This window comes from Pavona decussata, unplaced genomic scaffold (genome assembly GCF_977016875.1).
Source record: "Pavona decussata unplaced genomic scaffold, jaPavDecu1.1 SCAFFOLD_524, whole genome shotgun sequence".
Classification (NCBI taxonomy): Eukaryota; Metazoa; Cnidaria; class Anthozoa; order Scleractinia; family Agariciidae; genus Pavona; species Pavona decussata.
In genome coordinates, this window is record NW_028145831.1 from 15,001 (window position 1) to 37,203 (window position 22,203).

The 22,203-nt window shown below is 39.2% G+C and overlaps 1 protein-coding gene across 6 annotated transcripts in view; it reads left to right on the top strand.

The window, feature by feature from the left end:
- LOC146449988 (tyrosine kinase receptor Cad96Ca-like) overlaps positions 1–22,203 on the top strand; it is a 28,414-nt gene that overhangs the window by 1,438 nt on the left and 4,773 nt on the right. For all 6 annotated transcript variants that reach the window (XR_014860434.1, XR_014860435.1, XM_085100909.1 and 3 more), the window contains exons 3-7: positions 5,098–5,297; positions 16,619–16,735; positions 17,296–17,480; positions 20,978–21,097; positions 21,940–22,016. Coding sequence is in view for 4 of the 6 variants with exons in the window: in XM_085100909.1 (XP_084957035.1) it covers positions 5,132–5,297; positions 16,619–16,735; positions 17,296–17,480; positions 20,978–21,097; positions 21,940–22,016 (665 nt within the window). In the remaining 2 variants the exon portion in view is untranslated. The remainder of the gene's footprint in view (positions 1–5,097; positions 5,298–16,618; positions 16,736–17,295; positions 17,481–20,977; positions 21,098–21,939; positions 22,017–22,203) is intronic.

A 22,203-nucleotide genomic window follows, 5' to 3' on the forward strand; every position in this document is an offset into this window, starting at 1 on the left:
GGTGTACTGTTTGTTGTTTCTCTGTCTCCTTTTGCTGATTTGAGGTCATTTTAGCGAGTTATCGTTTCCTGGGTTTCACACTCCTTCTCCTAGGAGTGTGAAACCCAGGAAACGATAACTCGCTAAAATGACCTCAAATCAGCAAAAGGAGACAGAGAAACAACAAACAGTACACCATATACACAAGGTATGCCATTTTTATTGAGAAATTTTCAGAATTTTTACCTCCTAAACCCGATCGTAAATGTTCCCATACAAACTCTTATATTTGCGCCGTGACGGTTATTACGCAAGATGATCACCACAACTCACAGCTTGAGCTTGGGCCGCCTGTGGTTGGATAGACCCTGGTTTGGGCTGGTCATGTGTCTCCCAGATTTCTGGGTAGTCGGGGAGCTAGGCCCAGAAAAAAAAATCGTCCCGTTCAACCCACTTCACAGTAGAGGTTTGACAACGGATTCTGATAGATTGAACCCAGATTAACGCTAGGTACGTTGTAGAGTCGGATTGTGGTATCAGTTTCGAGGTAACCAGAAGTCCAGCATGAAAACGGGGCTGAACGCAAATTTTGAAATAGACATTGTTTTGGAACTCAAAACCCCTCACTACTTAACAAAATATACTACATTACTTAAATTATATTTAATAAGGGGCAACTAGTGTCAATAAAATGTCACGTGACTGGTCACGTGATTGTTCCAGTACTATTACTTCGAGGTCTTGTCACTAGCTCTAGACGAGCCGTTACTATCAGAGGATTGAATCTCAGCATTAAATTGTTTTTAAATCCCACACAACCTCGTTCCCAGGGTCTCTCCTCTTCACGCCCCAGGGAGCGAGTGAGGAGAGACCGTTGGAAAGACCCTAGTTTGGGCTGGTCATGTGTCTACCAGAAATCTGGGAGACCACAAAAGCGAATTGTTGCCACGTATGTTATGTAGACCGTGTGAAAGGCGAGTTAACAACTTTAAAGCTTTCAAGAAGACCATTACAGAGACCCAAACATCCTTTGACAGAATCAATAGATGCCTTGAAGTGTCGCATCTGCGCCCCGCGAACGTTAAAAAGCTCAAAAGCAAATGAACCTTTGATCGTCTGTAGTAGTTGCCGTGGAATTAATTTCGGTGATGAACAGCCTGGTAGAAAGAAGGTTAGTAAGGCTATTTTATTCTTTCTCTTGTTAAGCAATAAATGCTTCCAAAGGTAATAATAATAATAATAATAATAATAATAATAATAATAATAATAATAATAATAATAATAATAATAATAATAATAATAACAATAATTTATTCACTTATATTGCGCATTTTCCATGGCAAGATGATCAAATGCGCATTACAATGATGTGATTAAAGTAAAAAAGTAAAAAATATATAGTATGAAATGTAAAATGTACAAAAAAAACACGTATATAAAAATCAATCAGAAGCGAATACCATAGCAAAAAGGTGTGTCTTAAGTAGCGTCTTAAATTGGGTGATGTTGCCGCAGTCTCGTAAATGTGCTGGCAAATCGTTCCACAGGCTAGGTGCGGCCATTGCAATAGAACGATCCCCTAATGTCTGATATGATTTAAAACTTGGATGGCCTAACAATAAACTGTCATTGGATCTTAAGCCATACTTAGATGGTGTCCTCACAACTATAAGGTCCTTTATGTAGTCGGGTGCGATACCATGAATAGCTTTAAATGTGATGAGCAGCAACTTAAATTGGATCCTGGATCTGACTGGCAGCCAGTGCAGCCTCTTGAGCAGCGGCGTCATCTGACAATATTTAGATTCGCGTGCAACTAGCCTAGCAGCAGCATTCTGAACGCGTTGTACTTTACCTATTTGGTATGCAGGGAGTCCGTACATTAAGTAATAGTATACAACTGAACTTACCGCGAGTGCATTTTGTGCGGACTCCGTTCTGTCATCATGTACGATACCTGACATTGATTTGTTAGCCCTAAATAATATGGTGGGTTCCTGTATTGCGAAAAAATTAGAAACTCCAATTGCAGCTCCACAAGAAGCTACAAGAATTGCACACAACCAAAAGTCAGGTATGATCGCGCATGCAGAGAATCAGTTTGATGGTTTTTTTTGCCGTTTCAACTGGACGCCTCAAGGGAACAAATTGTTTATATAATTACATCTGCAGATACAAGAAACCTTTTTGTAATTTGCAGCCCTATTCACATGGATCAGATCATTCCAAGGGCGTGTGTATTCTTATTAAACCAAACTCCACAGTTCATGCAGATGTAGTGGAACTTAACACCAATAGGATATTTATAATTTTACGTCTAAAAACCCAGGGGGAGGTCAGTTTCAATGTGGTCAATGTTTATGCACCAACCGACAACCGTGAACAAATTGAGTTTCTCGATTCTTTCATATGTTGATGTAAATAATTATTATCTCTCTTTGCTTTCTCACATGTAATTAATTATTAATGTATTGTAAATCAGTACTATGTATGTTGATATAAGTAATTATTATCTCTCTTAGCTTTCTCACTTGTAATTAATTAATTATTAATGCAATTGTAAATCAGTACTACGTATGTTGATGTAAGCAATTTATATGTATTCCCTTTTTTTGTGTGTGTGTTTCTGTAGCTTTGTAGTTTAGTGTTATTATTGCAAATAAAAAAAAATATGCGATATGGACTGTATCGGTTTTACAAATTGACGCCTATATCAACGCGTTAACGAACATACAAGCTCAAGATCTTTAATTGGGAAACACATGAAACAACATGGGGTCGAGAAAACAACCATTGTGGACAATACGCTGTATTTCTGTCCTCAAAAATGTTGTTTATTCAAGAGCTTAAGTCATCGTTAAACGTGCAATCTCAGTTGATTCGTGCGAAGATATTCTATAAGTGTATTTGCAAACAGTAAAATCAAGCACACAGGAATGCCATCCAATGGTCATGAGGTTCAATTATTCATTAAAAAAACTCAACTCTTTTAACAACTTTGACATTAACCTTTTTCCATTCTTGATTATGATGTTGGATACATCGAAACGTCAAATGTTTCTCATTGTTAAATGTCCAGTCCAAAAATAAATTGCCTCCAGGCACTTGACTTGTTTCGGTTTGAGATTTATGTTCCAGTGGCTGCTATTAACAATCGCAAAGTGAAGGCTGCTATAACAAACATGGCAGATCTCAAAGACCGAAGCCAGCTTCGTTTTGATGTTTACAAAAATTTGGGGCAACAAAACTTCCAGAAACAGGGACCCCTCCTAGGGTATTTTTTTTTACTCTGGCAGACACATGATCAGTGTTTTCCAGGGTCTCACCTCTTTCGCTCCCTGGGACATGAAGAGGAGAGACCCTGGGAACGAGGTTTCGATCCCACACTGGTAAACTGTCCTGAAAAAGTTCGGATCAGGAAACCAAAGCTGAATTCCAAACACCTAACTCTGGGAGCGAGAAGACTATCTCCGGAGAAGCCAGGGGCCCAATGAAGGGTTGGGTTCCCTATGACAAAGTGCAGCTAGTATGGAGTTTTTAGGACTGAAATTGAGTGACTTTCAACATTGTCGACTATAAAAATAAGCGGAAAAAAACGGAACGTTTCGGTGTCATCTTGGCATCATTATCAAGTAAAGAATGTAACAAAACAGATAATTTAGACAGAAAATAAAGGTGAGAATTAGAATACATTAAGTTAAGACTAAAAGTAACTGTCCGGTGTTCATTCATTCACCTTTACTTTCTGTATAAATTATATTTTCTTTGACATTCTTTACTTGATAATGGTACCAAAATGACACCGGAAAGTCGTTCTGTTTTTCGCTTATTTTTATAGTCAACTGTATTTCTAAATTTAATCTTATTAGAATTTTTTAACATCGTCGTTGTACTTAATAGAGACTTTAAGCATCGACGACGGGAACGGCAACGGCGACGTGAGATTGTGAGGGAAAACCCAAATGTCACATTGCGCATGTCTGGCCGGAAATATCCAGACGTTCTGTTCCGGGGCCCGACGTGAGAAAGCTTCGTTTGGCGTTGCCCGAAAACGTGAGAACATTTCACATATTTTACCTTCGTTTCGCCCCGAAAAAATGATATTTTTAATATCGCTTGGCACTTAAGGATACTGCAGGTAAAGTACGCGTTGAGTTTTTGTTTTATTTTTTCGGAAACTATAATAACTTCATCAGTCGGCTGTTTCAAAACAGAAAGCTAGTGACGATGCCTGCAAAATTGGAAATGACTTGCGAGTCTGACACTAATCATCGATGTTTCTCTCTAACATCAGTGTAACATTACTTTTTCTTATTCAAAACAAGACACACTAGAACTTTTAATTTACATTTAAGCTGGAGAAAAATAAACAGTCTATGTTGCTCAAAATAGCATCCAAACCACAAACCACTGTGTCATCGTAGTTTTCAGTTCAAATTTTTAGATGTAAAGATAACGAAATTCTCACGCGTGCTCGCACTGCTAAAGTGTTTCTTGAAATCCCAGCCTTCGATGCAGAACATTTGAAGTAAACTAATGTTAATCTAGTCGCTATTTCTAGTTATATCGGTGATTTTTATTACGATCTAAAAATATATCAAATGGTCTGAATTGTTTACATCGGAGAACTGCAACTCCGACAAACACGTTCTCGTTAATAGCAGTAAAAATTCTCCATCGGTTATTTCATTATTAAAATCGATTTCTGACTTCTTTTAACGAAAACTTGATGGGTGCTTTCAATTCGACGAAATTTTCGAAAATTTCGGGTGGGAATCGAACGGAACAGCATCTTTTCCGGAAAAGATTTTCGACAATTTAGGACAACCTTTTCAGCTGTTCCCGAAAAGTGGAAACCGACCGAGAATAAACCCGTTCCATTCGAGACCGAAGTTTCCGAAAATTCAAATCGAAAATTTTTGGTGAATGGAAAGCGCCCATCCTATTTAATCCTCTTCGAGGGAAGCTGTCGTCGTATTGCGCCTGCTTAACTGTTTCCAATTTCGCGACGCAACCGCGTCCTCTCCTCAGTCTTTCCTCGGTTTTTCCGTCGCCGTTGCCGTTCCCGTCGTCGATGCTTAAAGTCTCTAATATTAAAAATGTGCACCTTTTTCAAAGGCAACCCAGGCGTGATGAAGAGCAAGGATTTGAGATGGAAGTGATAGATCATGAAGTGGATGAATGGGAGATCTCACGTCACCGAATAGTATTACGAGATGTGATTGGCAAAGGGGCATTTGGTGCAGTTTGGAGAGCAACTTTGAGCCAACCGGTTGGAGGACGTGCAAAACAGATTGTTGCAGCAAAATGCTTCACACGTAATAATTTATTACCATTGGGTTTTTTACACTGTAACTAGAAATATTTTAAACTAAAACTGTCCCCAATGTTAAGACTAATGTAAAAATCAAACAAAGTGGGAAATTAAAATTTTTGACCCCCACTCAAATGTGGCAATGAGATAGATCTTCAGGGGGGATGTTCCAAAACGCCCTTTATTAACTTCCTTACTTCATCGCTACCATGGTAACATCAGATGTTTGTTGGCACCACAAAACCCAATTTTGAACTCAGAACCTGCTGTGAAAAGTGCCAAATGTAAGACACCATTTCTTGAGTATACTAACACTACAACTTAAGATTTACACCAAAGTTAAAAGATTTATTCGACTTTACAAAAATATATGTGGCTTTTTGCTTTATCATTGGTAAATAAATTAAACCGTCAATGAAGAAGACAGTGTTTTGGCCATTTTAATTAAAAAGGGAAAAAAACAGGCAACATATTTTCTTGAATATTTTCTCTAAAAGTACATCAGTTCTAGAAATGAAACTATATTGCTAGGTTTCAGTAGACATACATACATTGTAAATACTAAATCTGTAAAAATTTCTGCGGGGCCGACTCATTTTATTTTTAGGGCAAATAAGAAAAAAGGCAATGAAAGTGGATTTCCAACATTTTGAAAATAACTGAACCAGTTGATTTGCCAGTTAAACGTTAAAACACTGAAACGGCCTTGTATTTAAAAAGAAATATTGCGCACTGGTTAAATTTCTGATAAATCGATCTCTTAATGACCGTTATTTTTTAAACAGTTTAAGGACGGTGCCTACTATTGTTACTGCGCATACGTTCTGCGCATCTCGAGATACTCAGGTTTCCTATGGGTGGTGCCTACTAATAAAGGGATATTTTTGCGCGCTTTAAAACTATACGGAGAAAGCAGAACTTAGCAAGTGATTTTGGTATCCAAAAAGGAAATTGGGGGTAACCATGCATTTTTCAGAGATAATAAAGCGTCAATTTGGAAAAAAAAGTGCCATACATTGCATTGTATTTTGCTGCTTTTTAGAATAATTGTTGCTTAGTTATCTCTAAAAAATGCGTGGTCACCCCCTATTTTCTTCTCGGATTTTAGTAGCCGCTACTAAGATCTGCTTTTCCCGCATGGTGATAAACTGCACAAAAATACTTCGCTATTTTTCCGGTTTTGTCCAATTCTCCACGTTTTGACATAAGTAGAGGGGATCGTAGAAGGAGTCGTTGCTTACTACAAATCATTCCAACTGTGCAAATTTCCAGACTTCTGAACCTTTTCTTGCAGCTTGCAATAAGTACGGCTGTTAAGCGAGAAATCGTTCGCTTTGTGATACAAGCATGAAACTTGGCAAAACAAAAGAACAAATAGTCCTAAATATTTTTTGATATAGGGCCACCGGGAAATCGACTATTATGGGATGAAAGGGGCGTGGCATTATTTGACAGGCATGAAATAGAGGCTGATAAGGAAAATGGCTAAAGAGCTATAAAACCTTTCAATTACTGGAACATATAGGGCAAAAAACATTCAGGTAGGATGATTAACATGAAGAAGAAATGATTTATGACTAGCAGGTATTGTCACGTGATCAGTGACGTCACAAAAACCCGGAAGTAAACCTGTTATAGTCAGGCAACCTTTAAGTATAGACTCTTTATACCAATAAGGCAGCAGTCGTTTTAATTTATATTGACAGAAATTATGGGATGTTCCTCTGAGCATCCCATAATAGCTATTAGAAACAATAGAATTCAAAATGAACACCGCATCAGTAAAAAGGTGTATTAATTGAAAGCCAATTTTCAAGTTATTTCAAAGTTTTAAAACATCAAATACAATATGTTTCAGTATGTATAGATACGCCTCCTGGTGGCATCTAGTGTCAAGTGGCCAAGGAAAACATTTAAATAAACATATTCATTAATTAGCCGCATCTAGGATCCTTTAAATGCCGTCCGAGTTAGGAATCCTGGTTGCAGGTCCCGCCGCAGTTGCAGAGAGCTGTGCATACCAGACTCGCTCTGCCACTTTTGCAATTCCTTGTGCATTCCTTTTTTTACAGCCACAGTGAATGAGTTCATAACATATCTGCTGAGGTAACATATCTGAGGTAACAGTGTCCATACCGGCTTCCACCTTTTTACATCTTTTTCCCAGCCCCAGTCAGAAGGACTTGGTAGTGTTTGTTGCGAACAAGAGCATTCCCCCAAATGTGCCCAGCCTGGTATACTGCACGCCTCGTGTGCTGAAGAAGAGCTCCTTGAGTTGGTGGAATATTCTCTAAGGTTCGGTTGCCTTTAGAGAATAGTTCCTGTCTTGCTTCGTTCACTGTCGTTTGTGAGCTTGTTCTGTTACAAAGAAGCACTAAGAATCTCTCAATTAGGGCCATTGCCTGCTCAGGAATCTCTTTTGGAACTGAAGCCAACATTGAAAAGGTGTCCGTGATTTGTGGAAACACGTTCCACATGTCCCAGGCAGATGTTTTCCCCCTTCCGGAAAAGAACGATACCGTGTCGCATCCAGTGATTGAGTGAAACATTGGGAGAGCCTTGCTTCTTTGTGGTCCCAGTTGTTCAGCAATTGAGTGAACCGGAAGGTATCGAATATGCTTTCCAGTACCGAATGGAATCCAGATTTCATCCACGCTAAGATGTTGCACTCTGGATACCGCTAACATAACTGCGTCTGTATCAACGATTCTAATAAGAATTTTTCGGTAGCCAGATTGTGAGGCATGGTATGCATGCAACACGAGTCGGGTGTCTGCTTCTTTGTGGGAGCAGGTCATCATCTCTGTTGGTTGACAACTGAGAACGAATTCACCATAGGTGGTGTACACCTCCTTCCCCTCAATGCCAATTGCCTGCAACTCCTGAGCCAGAAACAAGAACAACTCAGTTTTGTTGTCACCAACATGAAGAAAGCTTTTCCAATTCTTAGGGATCTTAGAGGATGATGCGACCCTTCTTCGAGTACCTGTGCCCCGCCTTTCTCTCGTGGTGGACTTAAAACTGTCTTCACGATATACATCCCACATAACGTCCACTCTCTGAGCGGTCTCCAGCTGCTTTCTGCATACTCTTTAAACGTGGTTCCCATTCCCGGCTTTAGTATTTGAACAATAAATGCACCATCAATTATTGTCGCCTCAAGCTGGGGTGCATCAATCTTCCTTTCAACAAGCCTTTCCGTGCATTTCACTAGGTCTGACTTTTGACCTTCCCTCATTTTTCCTGCTTGTGCTAGAGTTGGAGGAAAAGGCTGACTCTCGTGCTTGAAAAATTCTTTGAGATTACCATCGCGGCTTTGGTAGGCTATGTACAGACGGGAAAATAAAGCACAGTCGTTCTTAAGGGCTGCAACTTTCTGTTTATCCTTCGTCGGGTTCCTCTGTTGTTGTTGTTGTTGTTGTTGTTTGAACAGGGGTAACTTGTTCTTCTTTATTGCTTCGGTTATTGGCTTTGTTCTTTCCTGGAATCTTTCTTTGACAAAGGCTTTGTACTGATCCTGACCAATAGACAGCACCTTTCTCACAGCTTTAACTACTGTATCATCCATGATTTCTTTTGAGTCTAGGACAAGAAGGTCTGTACTGTCCTCCTCAAAGGGATTACCCATGTCCTCAATTGCTGACAAGAGTGACAACACGTCCTTCTTAAAGGCAGCCTGAACGCCCAGAATTAGCTCATGAAGGTCGCGCTTTTCTTCACTGACTTTTTTGGAATATGTTTTGTCGAATTCCTGGATGATCCTTGCGACTTCACGCCCAGCGATCAACCACCTTCTTAATGCTGCTGGATTTTCCGTCAGTCCGACGGCTCCGCCTTTCCCTTTAACCTGCGCATTCACTTGCTCGTGCGCATGGTCTAAATCAATTGAAGAGAAAACCTTCTCAGTCTTATTTACAACGAACGATCCATTTGTGAACTCCTTGTGGATGTCAGGGTGAGTTGAAGATAGTAAATTCATATCACTTATATGTACACTCATCCACCTGGCGTAGTTGATGTGGTCTAGTGAGAACATCCACGGAACCAGCGAGACAAGTGACTTCTTGTACAATGAAAAGTTCCCTTCTTTGATAGCTATGATTAACTGCAAGACACATAACTCTAAAAAGAGGACTCGATTCCAGTACAGAAACTGCGGGCGCTCTTTGGACATTTTATTGACCCAGTCTGTAAACTGGAGTGGTTCTTCACCATTCTCGAGGGTTTCAAGGCAATCACTATATGCCTTACTCTGCAGGATGAACAGGCAAGTGGCAGTAACCTGGTGCACCCATCTCGTTATTGTGACGTGAGTGGCTTTGATGAAAGAATTAGCAAATCCTCCCGTTGCAACGTCAGCTGCTACAAGGGCGATGGTCCAACCACTTCCATCAAGCCAATCTCCAAGGAGCTTAAATACCGCCATCTCGATGTGTAATCCACCAAGCATCAGAATGAACTTCTCTCCATGAGTTGAAGGCCAGTTCCACTGGATGAGTTTTCCAAGTGCAAAAAGTGGTTGATCTAGTGCAATAATAGGTGTTTGGCCTGGGTTGACGTGATTTACTGCAGCTTTGATCATATTTATAGCGTGTAGAATCATCGCGATGGAATGTGCGTTCTCGTAGAACATAGGAAGAAGCGATATCACTGCAGGAACATACGCTGTTGTTGGTTGACAACATGCATGGAATGCTGCCCAGGATATAAAATCACCTTTCTCAAGAGTTGCTTTTGATGCTAACTCTTTCGCATTTCGAAGCAATTGGAACTCTTCTTCTTCTGGCACATCTACTGGAGTCATCGTTCCGTGTTCTAGGCCTATATAACAACTGGGAGGCTCTGGAACGATGGGATCATTAACTAGCAGAAAGCAATAGGTAGCTCGCTTATAGCCTTCACTTCTTGAACAGTTCCATCTATCACATTTGTTCCACGTTCAGTTCCTTTTATGGTGGCCGTAGGATGCTGAACTAGCGATATGGTTGTGCTATGAAAGGAGTCGCTTGCCGTTGTAGAACTCAGGTTATGATCAATATTGTCGATGGCTGCTGTAGTGAATACATCTTTTCGTAGTTTTGGAGGGTAGACAACACCTTCCTTTTCAAACTGTGCCGTGACAGAATTAGCTAAGTCCGTGGAAATATCCATCACCTGACCATAGGAAATGCATAACCCAAGCTTGCGCATGACGTCTACAAGGCACTCTTTCTCGTTTCACCGCGAATTTTCAGAGCTGTGCATACTTGTAACAGGCATTCTCTTTCTCTTCTATGGCGCACAGTTTTTCCTGCTCTTCCCTGCTAGTGCTCTTTATTATTTGAAATAAGGAGGGCAGGAAAGAAGAGTGGGTGAATTAGTGGTTTCGAGGGCTTACCCTTACCCAACAAAACAACATTTGCAAGGATAAAGGATGGTATTTATTTTTTTTTTAAATAAATGTGGTAACAAGTATTTTAATTACATCACCACTAGATTAACATTATAACGGTCTAAAAAGCTTTCAAAAACAACGAGTACACTTTAAATATACTTCAAATGTGGCCTTCGAATTGTTTACAATCAAAATCTCTGCATTGTTAGTAAAAAATATGGAGTTTTACACAGTTTTCACTTTCAGCCTCGTTTTCATGTAATGACAAACGTGGCGCCGCCTATCTCCCCACAAAGTGACATTTCACGTTGGCCCTATATCAGAATTTAATAAGCAGCCTAAGAGCTATCTTTTTGCAAAGTTTCATGCTTGTATCACAAAACGAACGATTTTGATATTTTTTAGGCTAAGCGGCTGCACTGCGGCTATTTATCGTCAGTGATATTCCGTTCTCTCGTTTCATACCATTAATGAACAGCTTAAGGGGTCCGGAACGAAGACAACATGGACCTCCATTTACGGTGATTTTCTCTTGAAATTCACACTGTAATTCGCCATCGGCCGCCATCACTCGCTTTAGAACAAAGAAAACTTAGAGTTTTACGGAAGATTGTATCAATGTAAGCAGTTCATTACATATTATACGCCAAAATTGGCCACAAACCACTCTTTCCGAAGTAGAATCAGCTCATCGCTCATGGAAACATAGGCCTTAGAAATTAGCGGTCAGCGGCGTTGACTAAATTAAGTTTTCCCCAGGAGGGAGGGGTCAACTTCGCCTTTTCGCAATCGGATTGCTTGTCCGGATGATGCGGGCATCGTGACGTCACTTCCTGTAAAACCTGGGGAGTTTGAATGATTGATAAACTACAACCTCGCCAAATTTTTTCCTCGGATGATCAGTCAAATAATTCTACGCCAGGCCATCAAAGAATCATAGCTATGTATAAACCTATTACCATAATACATGAAAACAGCAACATCGCTCATGAAATTAATATTTCAAGTATGAAAACACGCAAAAGTTTGACACTGGTTGCAAGCAAATGCGACAAAGCAGTGACGGCCTACGCCTCTTTGAAGAAAGATAACTTGAGAATCCAAAAGAATTTAACAAGGAGGAAAAAGGGAGAGCTTACTGTTGTTTAGAGCTTTCGACTGGCCATTAAGAACAATTATCTTACAACTTACAATGATCATTGGGTTTAAACGCATTTCTCCGGTACTGTCTGGTCGAGCGCTCGCGAAAATAAAGGGGAAAGACATTTTTTCTAAAGCTATCGGAAAAGCGACGTTGCAAAGAAGCCTTCAGTACAAAGTAATTTGCCAGTTGGTAATTGTTAATGGGCAACGGGATTTGCTTTTTGCTTAATTATGTCACAAAAACAGAAAAACATGACAAGACTTCAGTCCTTGCGAGGCCGAGCGGCTGACGCCAGCTTCAAGGCAAAATAGTCCAAACATTCTGTATCTAAACATCAAAATTCTAGGGGCAATGCACAAGTTTTTTTTCTTACACGTTTAGAATTCATAAGGAGGGTTCAATTATTCACTGGACTAGTACTCAAGTTTAATACAACTTCTACTCTTACATCATCTTATCTAATAAAAATCAACTGAAACACAGCATTTATCGTCTCCTTGCTCATTTGTTTTGTTGATCATTTCAGGTGATAAGTTTATTTTCGTGACAAGATGTCTCCGTATCAGAGATATAGAGAAAGCTGGAGATATTGTGAATATGTTTGGTCAGAAAACTGAGCTCAGGAGTACGGGACTTGGTGTGAAATTTCGAGAAATTTCTCGTAAAAAGTAATAATCAGTTTAAAAAAAAGTCGGTTTCCTCGGGCGTCCGCTCGTTTTGCAAGCTTTTTCAAAATTCTAGGTTGCTCAACAAAAGTCTTCTTTACAAAGGTTAAATGGCATGGGTAAATTACAATAAGCTCCTTTGAACCATCATTTTGTCATCAGTTTGTTTCAGCAATAAACACAAACTTTTAATTTTCACCGTTTTTTCACTCGGTGAAACAAACGCACTGATCATTTTTACAGTTGAATATAACCTACTAATCTCAAGTGGAACGTTTGCACTAAGATTTGACCTCGTCCCGAGCCAAATGTTAGTTTCACCAGTACTTTGTATAACTAGCAGTTCTTATTGAGAAGTGAGTGCTGCCGTTTAAGGTGTTTTTGAATGTAAATACGACAATGAGAATTTCAACAAAAATATAACTTATTTTATTTGCAAATAACATGGTTACATGTATGTTCTTTGAGTATAACATTAACAAGTAACTATTGGTGTTCCTAAGGCTTTTGTTGGGATTATGCTTTTAGCAATTGCTAAAAGTGGAAAAGAAATATATTGGTTAGGGACCGATCGTTTATTACGTCCTAGGGGGGGGGGGGGGGGTGGTTTTCTAAAAAAATCGAGTGTATGAAAATTTTACCCCCCCCCCCCAAAAAAAAAAAAAATCTTTCAAACAAAAGTTTTACCCCCCACTGCAATGACAGTTTGAAAATTTTACCCCCCATAGTTGGCCTGGTGGTTGAATTGTTGAGAAGTTCCTGGGCACAACGTTTGGTTACATGAGGAAATCGCTAGCTCTCTGAATCTGACCTGGCAAGAAGGCGAAATTAAGTACAGGCGTAAGGTAATTAAGGTAATTAAGGTAATTAATTAACTTCTAAGTACATTGAACTTGTTTAAGGTACTTACTTAAGTAAGGTAATTTACGAACGTTAGATCATCTCTTCAATGTCTTGATAATAACGATGTTTTGTTATTGCTGGAGTCTATTCTTCAGTCGTCAAAAGAAGGTACACAGAAGGTCAAAGCAGCACGGGGTTTGAGAGCAGTACAGGAGCATTTGATGTATGGATGTGGATATATAGATTTTGAAGAAGCCTACCATCTCTATTCGTCTTCTAGTCAATTTTTTTCCCAGATAAACAAGCCTTCAGAGATAAACTGCTTGATGGAATGCACGGTTTGCCTGTCTATGTCATTACTCAACCTATTACGTGCAAGATCTTTGTCGCTCTGAAGAATAGTAGCGATATGGAGAAGTTTCTAGTCGATTTTACCCACTCTATGATTGATGAGAAGAAGAATATGTCTTAAAATTTTACCCCCCTCACTTTTCGTACAGGGTAAAAAATTACCCCCCAAAAAAGAGCTCTTTTAAAAAAATTACCCCCCCCCCCCCTCAAAAACCACTGCCCCCCCTAGGACGTAATAAACGATCGGTCCCTTAACGAAAACGGAAGGCGTATTAAACGAAAACACTGTCTAACGCAACATGTAATAATAAGGGCTTTTTAACTGATTCTTAGAACGGTTAGTGACACTTTCTTTTCTCTATCTAGCGCAACGTGGAAATAAACTAAATACTTGGCGATCTCCATGACATAAGATGTCATCGATATTTGCTTGTGTCCATAAATCGACCGAATTCGATCGATTGAAAAGCAAAGCTGCAAGTGACATAAATGCACACTGTCGGCCTCTAGAATGCTCACTGAAAGCTTCATGACCTTTATTAATGCTTCTTCGAATAAAAGTTATCATAATAGATCAGCAAAAAGTGCCAAAACTTACCCGTAAACAGCGAAGCCTTTACTCTGATCAACTGTATTTATATCCTGCTGCGAGCACATGCGATTTTCCGCTGAGCAAGCACATGTCAATTTTTCTTATAAAACAGCTGCTGATTGGCTAGAATTAGCTGCGCCATAAAACAGGATTCAGTCCTGATTGGCTGTTTCTCTTAATGCGAACGATGGGTCGAGCCGTCAAACCAAAATTTCTCGATGGCTTCAAGAATATGAAGGCTGCCTATCGGCAGCAATCAATAAGATGTAAGTTTTCAGGTGCGGACAATCTCAGCTTTTCCGATCAACGCAAGTACACGTAACTCTTCACTGCAATATTTTCAGCATAATTCATGGTTGAAAGTAAATGAACACTTACCTATATCAAGAAAAGAATATTAAAGTCTATTCAACAAGAAAACAGACCCCATCAGGAGGTTGGCTGGGAAAAAAAGTCGTTTGATGCAGCAAAATTATCAGCGCCATTTTCGAAACTGGACAAAATCCTGCGCTTCACAGGAAGTGACGTCACGATGGCCCGTATCATCCGGACAGCCGAGCCCACGAGTTGACCTCTCCCTCCTGGTTTTCCCCTTTGTCTCCTGCCCTTCATATTGTGATGACCTGACGTCAATTTCTTGATTACTGAAACCCCTTGTAATTACATCTCTAGTCAACACTCAACGATTTATGAAAGTTGTACCCTTTATGAGAATATATTGTACGTTAAGTGTGATCTCCTGACTAGAGATGTAATTGCTGGGAGTTTCAGTAATCAAGCGCCGCTGACCGCTAATTTCTAAGGCGAATTACAGCGACAATTACAGCGTGAATTTCAAGGGCAAATCACTGTAAATGGCGGTCCATGTTGTCTTCGTTCCGGACCCCTAAAGCTGTTTATTAATAACATGAATTGAAAGCACGGAATTAACCACTGACGATAAATAGCCTTGCAAGCTTTAAGAAAAGGTTCAGAAAGTCTGGAACTTTGCACAGTTGAAATGATTTGTAGTAAGCAACGACTCCTTCTACTTATGTCAAAACGTGGAGAATTGGACAAAACCGGGAAGTAAGCTTTCCTTTGCTTGAAACTGTTTAAAAACTAACGGTCACTTAGAGATGGATTTATCAGAAATTTAACCAGTACGAAATATTTTTTTAAATACAAGGCCGTTTCAGTTTTTTAACGATTTACTGGCGAATGGACAGGTTCAGTTATTATGACAAAATGCGGGAAATTCGCTTTTGTGGCGTTTTTTCTTTTTTTCCCTCGGAATAAAATGAGTCGGCCTCGCAGAAATTTTTACAGATTTAGTATTTACAATGTCTACTGAAAACTAGCAATGTAGTTTTATTTCTATAACTGATGTACTTTTAGAGAAATTCAAGAAAATATGTTGCCTGTTTTTACGATCTATCAAAATGGCTGAAACACTGTCTACTTCATTGACCGTTTAATTTATTTGCAAATGATAAAACAAGAAGCCACATATATTTTTGTAAAGTCAAATAAATGTTTTAACTTTGGTGTAAGTCTTAAGTTGTAGTGCATTAATAGACTTAAGAAATGGTGTCTTACATTTGGCACTTTTCATAGCAGGTTTTGAGTTCAAAATTGGGTTTTGTGGTACCAACAAACATCTGATGTTACCATGGCAACAATGAAGTAAGGACGTTAATAAAGGGCGTTTTGGTACATCCCCCCTGAAGATCTATTTGCGTGCCAAATTTTGAGAGGGAAGTCAAATATTTTCATTTTTCCACTTTGTTTGATTTTTACATAAAAGTGTTCTTAATTAGTCATATCTAGATTCTGCGATCGGATGCTTGAAGGATTCCATGATGATGTGGTGGTATCTTGCGCCTTTACATCTATGAAGGGTGACAAGATTGGTTGTTGGTGCTGTAGCTATATCATGGGACATTCTTTCAAATCAAAGAAAATATGTACAGTAATTATCACGCTAGAGGACAAAGATTTACGACCTACTTGCAATGAATTTCTAATAGGTTGTCCTCTTTGTTAACGTCAGATTAGTCTTTTCGTTAATATATTTGCATTTCACATGATTGAATAAAAATACACAGAAAAAGAGACAATATGTTCCAAAACAAAGTTATTCTGATAAGCCCTAGTTTACATCTGAAAACCAACCGCATTCAATTTTCGTTTCCAGAAGAGCCACTCGCGACTAGGGAATGGGCTCGTGAACAATTTTACTCCGTGGAGTCATTTTTTTGGCACATTTATTTACCTGAAATCTACATCATTTCCACTATTACGTCAATAAGGCATTATGTCAATGTCAATGTCAATGTCAATAGGCATTAATTGTACTCTGGCATTTGCATTTCAGCCACCGCTGGAGAGGAAGGAAGAAAAGCGCTGATGAGGGAGATTGAGTTGGGAAAACGTCTTGGCCAAGACCCTCAGCCAAATATTGTCAAGTTTCTTGGTTGTGTTACAGCACAAAGTAAATAAATACAATTCTTTCCCAATGGAAAGGTTTGAAGTGGTTGTGGTGTAGGAGAGAAGGGAATTGGAGTGTCTGTCTAATCACGAGCTTTAGAGGAAAATTCATTTTTTCAAGCAGTTTTAATTAATTTAATTCCACTGATAACCAGTTACGGATACAACATTTATGTGTGCCAAATGATATCTGTGTGCAGTCAGGCCACTTTAAGGTCCCTTAAAATAAAACAAAGCAAGGGTTTCTATTTAATTTATTTATAACATTTATAATTTCTATTTAATGTTTCTATTTTATTTATTTCTATTTTTTATTTCTATTTGTTGAAAGGTTTATTGCTGCAGGTTCATCATCTGTTCATCACTGTAATTGTGTGTTCACTGTTTAACATAAATGCAGAGATGCACGACAAAATGAGAGTTCAGCAGAGCTTTTAAAGCATCAACTATTATAACCATGGTTTCCCTGACCACGCGCGTGTATGAAATCGTCCAGGGTTAATTAAGATTGGTGCTGGTTACAGTGATGATGGCACCGATGTTTTGATGTATCTTTGTTCACAGTTCACCCAATTCTGATCATGGAGTACTTGCCATGTGGAGATTTGCTGGGGTATCTGAGAAAAAGCCGAGGAATTGAGGACCAGTATCATCACGGGGAGGGCGAGGCTTTGGAGCTGACAACATATGACATGGTCTCCTTTGCCAAACAAATTGCCACTGGAATGGTGTTTCTGGGATCAAGAGGGGTATGCAGATAATATCTTAAGGTGGCTGGCACTAGTTTCTAGCATTTACACTCGGATCAATGCTACCACGCTTTTTCCGTTGATGCAACGACAATAGTATCAATGTAATACCGAGTAATTTTTTAACGATAAAACAAATGGGCGTCACTGAGCTGGTTTTTTACTTATGTTTACTAATGTTTAGTAATTTGTTTGATACCATTATCGTAGTATCCATTTATAAACGGTGGTAGTAATGATTGATTATAACTGAATGGAAGTGCTGGAAACCGTTGTCAGCCACCTTAAAGTTAGGTAAGACGCTATATTCAGGATATATTCGCGAGCATGGTGGAATTCATGAACATTCCACGCATTGAAAATATCACGTGCTTTTCTTTATGACTGAGTGAAAAAGTTTTCAATTTGTTTGTTATCACAGCTAAACCTTTCCAAATCAAAGAGTCCACTACTTGGGGATAAGGATACAAGAAAAAGAAAAAAAAGAAAAAGTTTTTTTCCTCGTTCCTACGTTAGAATTGAACTCGATCCCTTGGCATGCACCATATCACACACATGCACATCTTCCTTCAGTTCGAAGAGATTAATTTTTGTATTTAATATTTATTTCCGGTGTCTAACTATCTGGCACCCGTATCGCAACGATTTTAACAGTCAAATGATTTCGGACCGCCAAAGAAGAATACGCGAATGAGCACGGTACACCCTCAGACGTTTTTTCTCGTATTTTCTCCTTCCATTTAGCGCAAAATCCTTGTCTACTTGGGAGACAATCTCAATCTTCTCGAGCATTTCAGCACGACGCCATAATGAAAAAATACAAAGTCTATATAGATCGGTCGAGTGTTCCTTAGGCTATTTTTTTTAATTTCGACCTCCACAAAATATGTATTTTAATTGAAGGAGGAACGAAACTTAACCGGGCATCTTAAGTACGCCATATTTGCTGAAAGTTTACAGCCCTTCGATGGAACCATGGATCGACCGAGCAAGTGACATTTCTCCGCTTTACAATAACTCGTTCATTGCGCATGCGTGCGTTCACGGGTTAAAAACGGAAAATACACAGAGAAACAAATTCGCGATGAAATCCTTTAAAACAAGTGGACCAACAGAGAGATGTAAAGTGACAATGCCCAAAAGAGCACCTTAACTAAAGCAGTGGAACGGCCATAGACTTCGTGACGCAGTAACCCCAGAGAGAAAAGTTGGACATTCAAATTAAGTCTCAGCTACCTCGAGACAAAAAAAAAAGGTTATAGCGAGACGAATGAGTCGCTTGGTATCAAAAAGGCAAAGAGAAGACCTGCTTCTTATGCGATAAAGCGGTGCATGTCAAGTCTTTTTATTGTTCCAGGTGTTTGGATTTTTTGCTGAGACACGAAAAGCGAGGGCCGAGTACATGACCCGGCTGGCCTGGTTGAACTTGACCGAGATCTCGTACGTGTCTGTGAAACACAACAAAGATCAACACTATGTTAAAGAACCAGGCCATTCCGGCATTGCTGGGATTCTGACTAACCGTGCTAAGACTTTTCCATGTAGTTACATTCACTAGGTTTACATGGCTAACCGGAACAGCAATTTCTCACAACAAAATTTCGCCGTAGTATGGTGGCCTTGAATGAAAATGGACAAACTATACATGCTGCAAAGGCCTGGTGCAAGTGCCAATCAGACTTCCATCCCATAACCCATAGGAACCACAGCATTACTAACCGGAAGATAGGGAGATTTTTCAGTTAATCCACTTGGACTCTACTAGTTCGTTCTACTGGTCGGACACTACTATGGCTGTACGAGATAGAGAGTTTAAAGTCTATACAGTTACTTTTAAGGTCACCTCAAGCCTAAAAGAGACGTTTGCACGACATGGCTTATCAGAAAGTCTGATGTTTCGCAAGCCACAAGTCATAGCAACAGAGTTCGGGGAACAGACAGCAAAATGTAAATCTACCTAGAAAAATGAGAAGTGGTGCTTCCAAAAACCGCACTACTAGAGAGATTCTACATTGAACATGCTGCAAAGAAGGACTGGAAAATAGAGCTGAAAATCTGACCCCACCCAACGATTAATGTTATCCCAGCTGAATCACTCGGGTTGAAAAAATTAAGGTGAGCGCATGACAGATATAATAATCAGAAGAGTTATAAAAAGAACTGCGTTGAGGTGAGAAGGATACAAGGTGCTCAGAGGTCCTTCATTGAGTACTAAACTTCCAGAGCTAAGTGGTGTACAGGGAGACCAAGGAGCGTGTGTGAGGGACAGCAAGCAGAAGATTGAGAGAAAGAACGGATTCAAGGAGGGTGCGAGATGCTTAGAGGTACTTCCAAGAGCACCAAACTTTAAGGGCAGAGTGATTTACTTGGAGTCCAAGGCGCTTGTGACAGAGACAGCAACCAGAAGAGTTACAGAAAGAACGTTGCTGATTCAAGGAGGGTGCAAGGTGCTCAGAGGTACTTCATTGAACACCAATCTTCCAAAGCATTTACTGATGTACAGGGAGACCAAGGATCGTTTGACAGAGACAGCAAGCAGACAAAGAACTTTGCTGATTCAAGGAGGGTGCAAGGTGCTCAGAGGTAGAGAGGGTAATCTTTAATAAGGAATGCCAACGTCATAAAAAGTGGTTTACAGAAGGGTCCTCTAGGTACTTCCTGTAGAACACCAAACGTCCAAAGCAGGGTGATGTACGGTGAGACCAAGGGGCGCGTGACAGAGACAGCAATCAGAAGAGTGAGAGAAATAATTTTGCTGATGCAATTATGGTGTAAGGTGCTCAGAGTTCCTTCTTAGAGCAAACATTGGAGATCCAAAAAAGGAGTCCAATAGTCCCACAACACTTCATTTTTGATTACAAACTGCTATAGATGGCTAGAACAATGATAAATGAAGAATTCCGGAGGAGACAGTGACTGAAGCAAATGGCAAATAGGAGGAACAATCCCAACAGCAGAGTGTGAGGCAGGAACAAAGTGCTGCTCAAAATTGTTACTCATGAGGTTGCCCAGGTACAGAGTGACACCAAATCATTTCAAGGTCTAATGTACATAAATCTCACACATTGACGACATGGACTTGAACTCTTTAGCATTAAGTTTGTAATGGTACTGTTTGAAGTCTAAAGGGGGAGGGATGTATTAAAATAGGAATCAGAGCCTCATTGTAGTCAAAGAATACCTAACGGTTTTGTTATGGCCCTATTTGAAAAAACGAGGAGTTTCCTGCAATTCGAACACATTTTATGCCTTGTAATGGTATAAGTAAAAAAGATACATGTTTGTTTCAGTTTATAGATAAATTGTTCTGTTGCACTTAGCACTTGCACTTGTGAAATTTGCATGCAGATAGTTTTAATATAACAACTGATGTGTAATTAAGAATTGAATGGAATTGATTGAGCTATAATATCAAAGATACAAGAATAAGGAAAGGTTTTTGGGAGGACTAAAATAATGAAGAACACATAATTTTGTTATTATTTTTCTCTCTGTAGGTGGTTCATCGAGACTTGGCAGCAAGAAACGTTTTAATCGACCGAAACTTCACTTGTAAAGTCACTGATTTTGGTATGGCCTACCAAAGCTTTAAATATGGACATGGCAAGGCCAAAAAGGTACGCTACGTATGAATATTTGATTGAAATTAAAGAAGCTGACTCTGATGTCGATTTTGGTGGTTTGGTAACCTGGTATTGTGTGTATTTAACTGGTATATAAATTTTATACTCGTCCACATAAAAATAATAATAATAATAATAATAATAATAATAATAATAATAATAATAATAATAATAATAATAATAATAATAATAATAATAATAATAATAGAGTGTTTCATTAGAATATGCCTTTCTGTTTAAAAAGAGTCAGTTACGTTAACTATCTGAAACTAAATACAAGTATATTTCAAGATCTGACGTTCTATTTTTTGAAATGTTAACTTAAACTTTGTTCCACAGGGATAGAAATGTTCTGTAGGTATAAACGAAGACAGCTAAGGATTTATGAAATGCTTAAAGGGTACATGTGGTCGTTTCAAAATAAATCAAGAAACATTAAGAAGGCACACATAAAGTGCACATAACAGCGGAGAATTTGAGACACCGAGTTAAAGTGCAGTAGTCTAAATGCCTTATCATGAATGCATCTTTTATCAAATGCCTGTTGTTAAGTTGCTGCAAATTGATAGAAAAAATCTGGCCCGTTTTGATATCGTGAAGACATGTACTCTTAACATGAGTTTTTAAATGAATTTTGAACTTACCAAGAACAAATATTTCCTTGAACAATCAACGGTCTATTTTGGAAGACAGATTAACGAATTAGTTATCCTGGCTGTCATTCAGAAAATGCAATGCTATCTCGCGGTTAAAGCCCCATGAATTTTGCCTTTAAATTGCAAGAACCTTAGCTACAAACTTTAAACGTATTCTTTTTATCCCGGTTACTTTTGCAGGGCTGTGTTCCAGTTAAATGGACGGCACCTGAAATACTCTTCGGCAATCCTGCGTCCCTCTCCAGCAAAAGTGACGTGTAAGTGAAAACGTAAATGCAATTTATTCTGGCCTGGTCATTCGCCAATGAGGCTGGACTCTAGACTCTGATCATATCCGCCGGTCACACCACTCAATGACGTCATTCGTGCGTCTGTACTCTAATACAAAACTCCGCTACCCCAATAAACACGCGAATTTTACACTGTTTAATAGATAAGTTTATT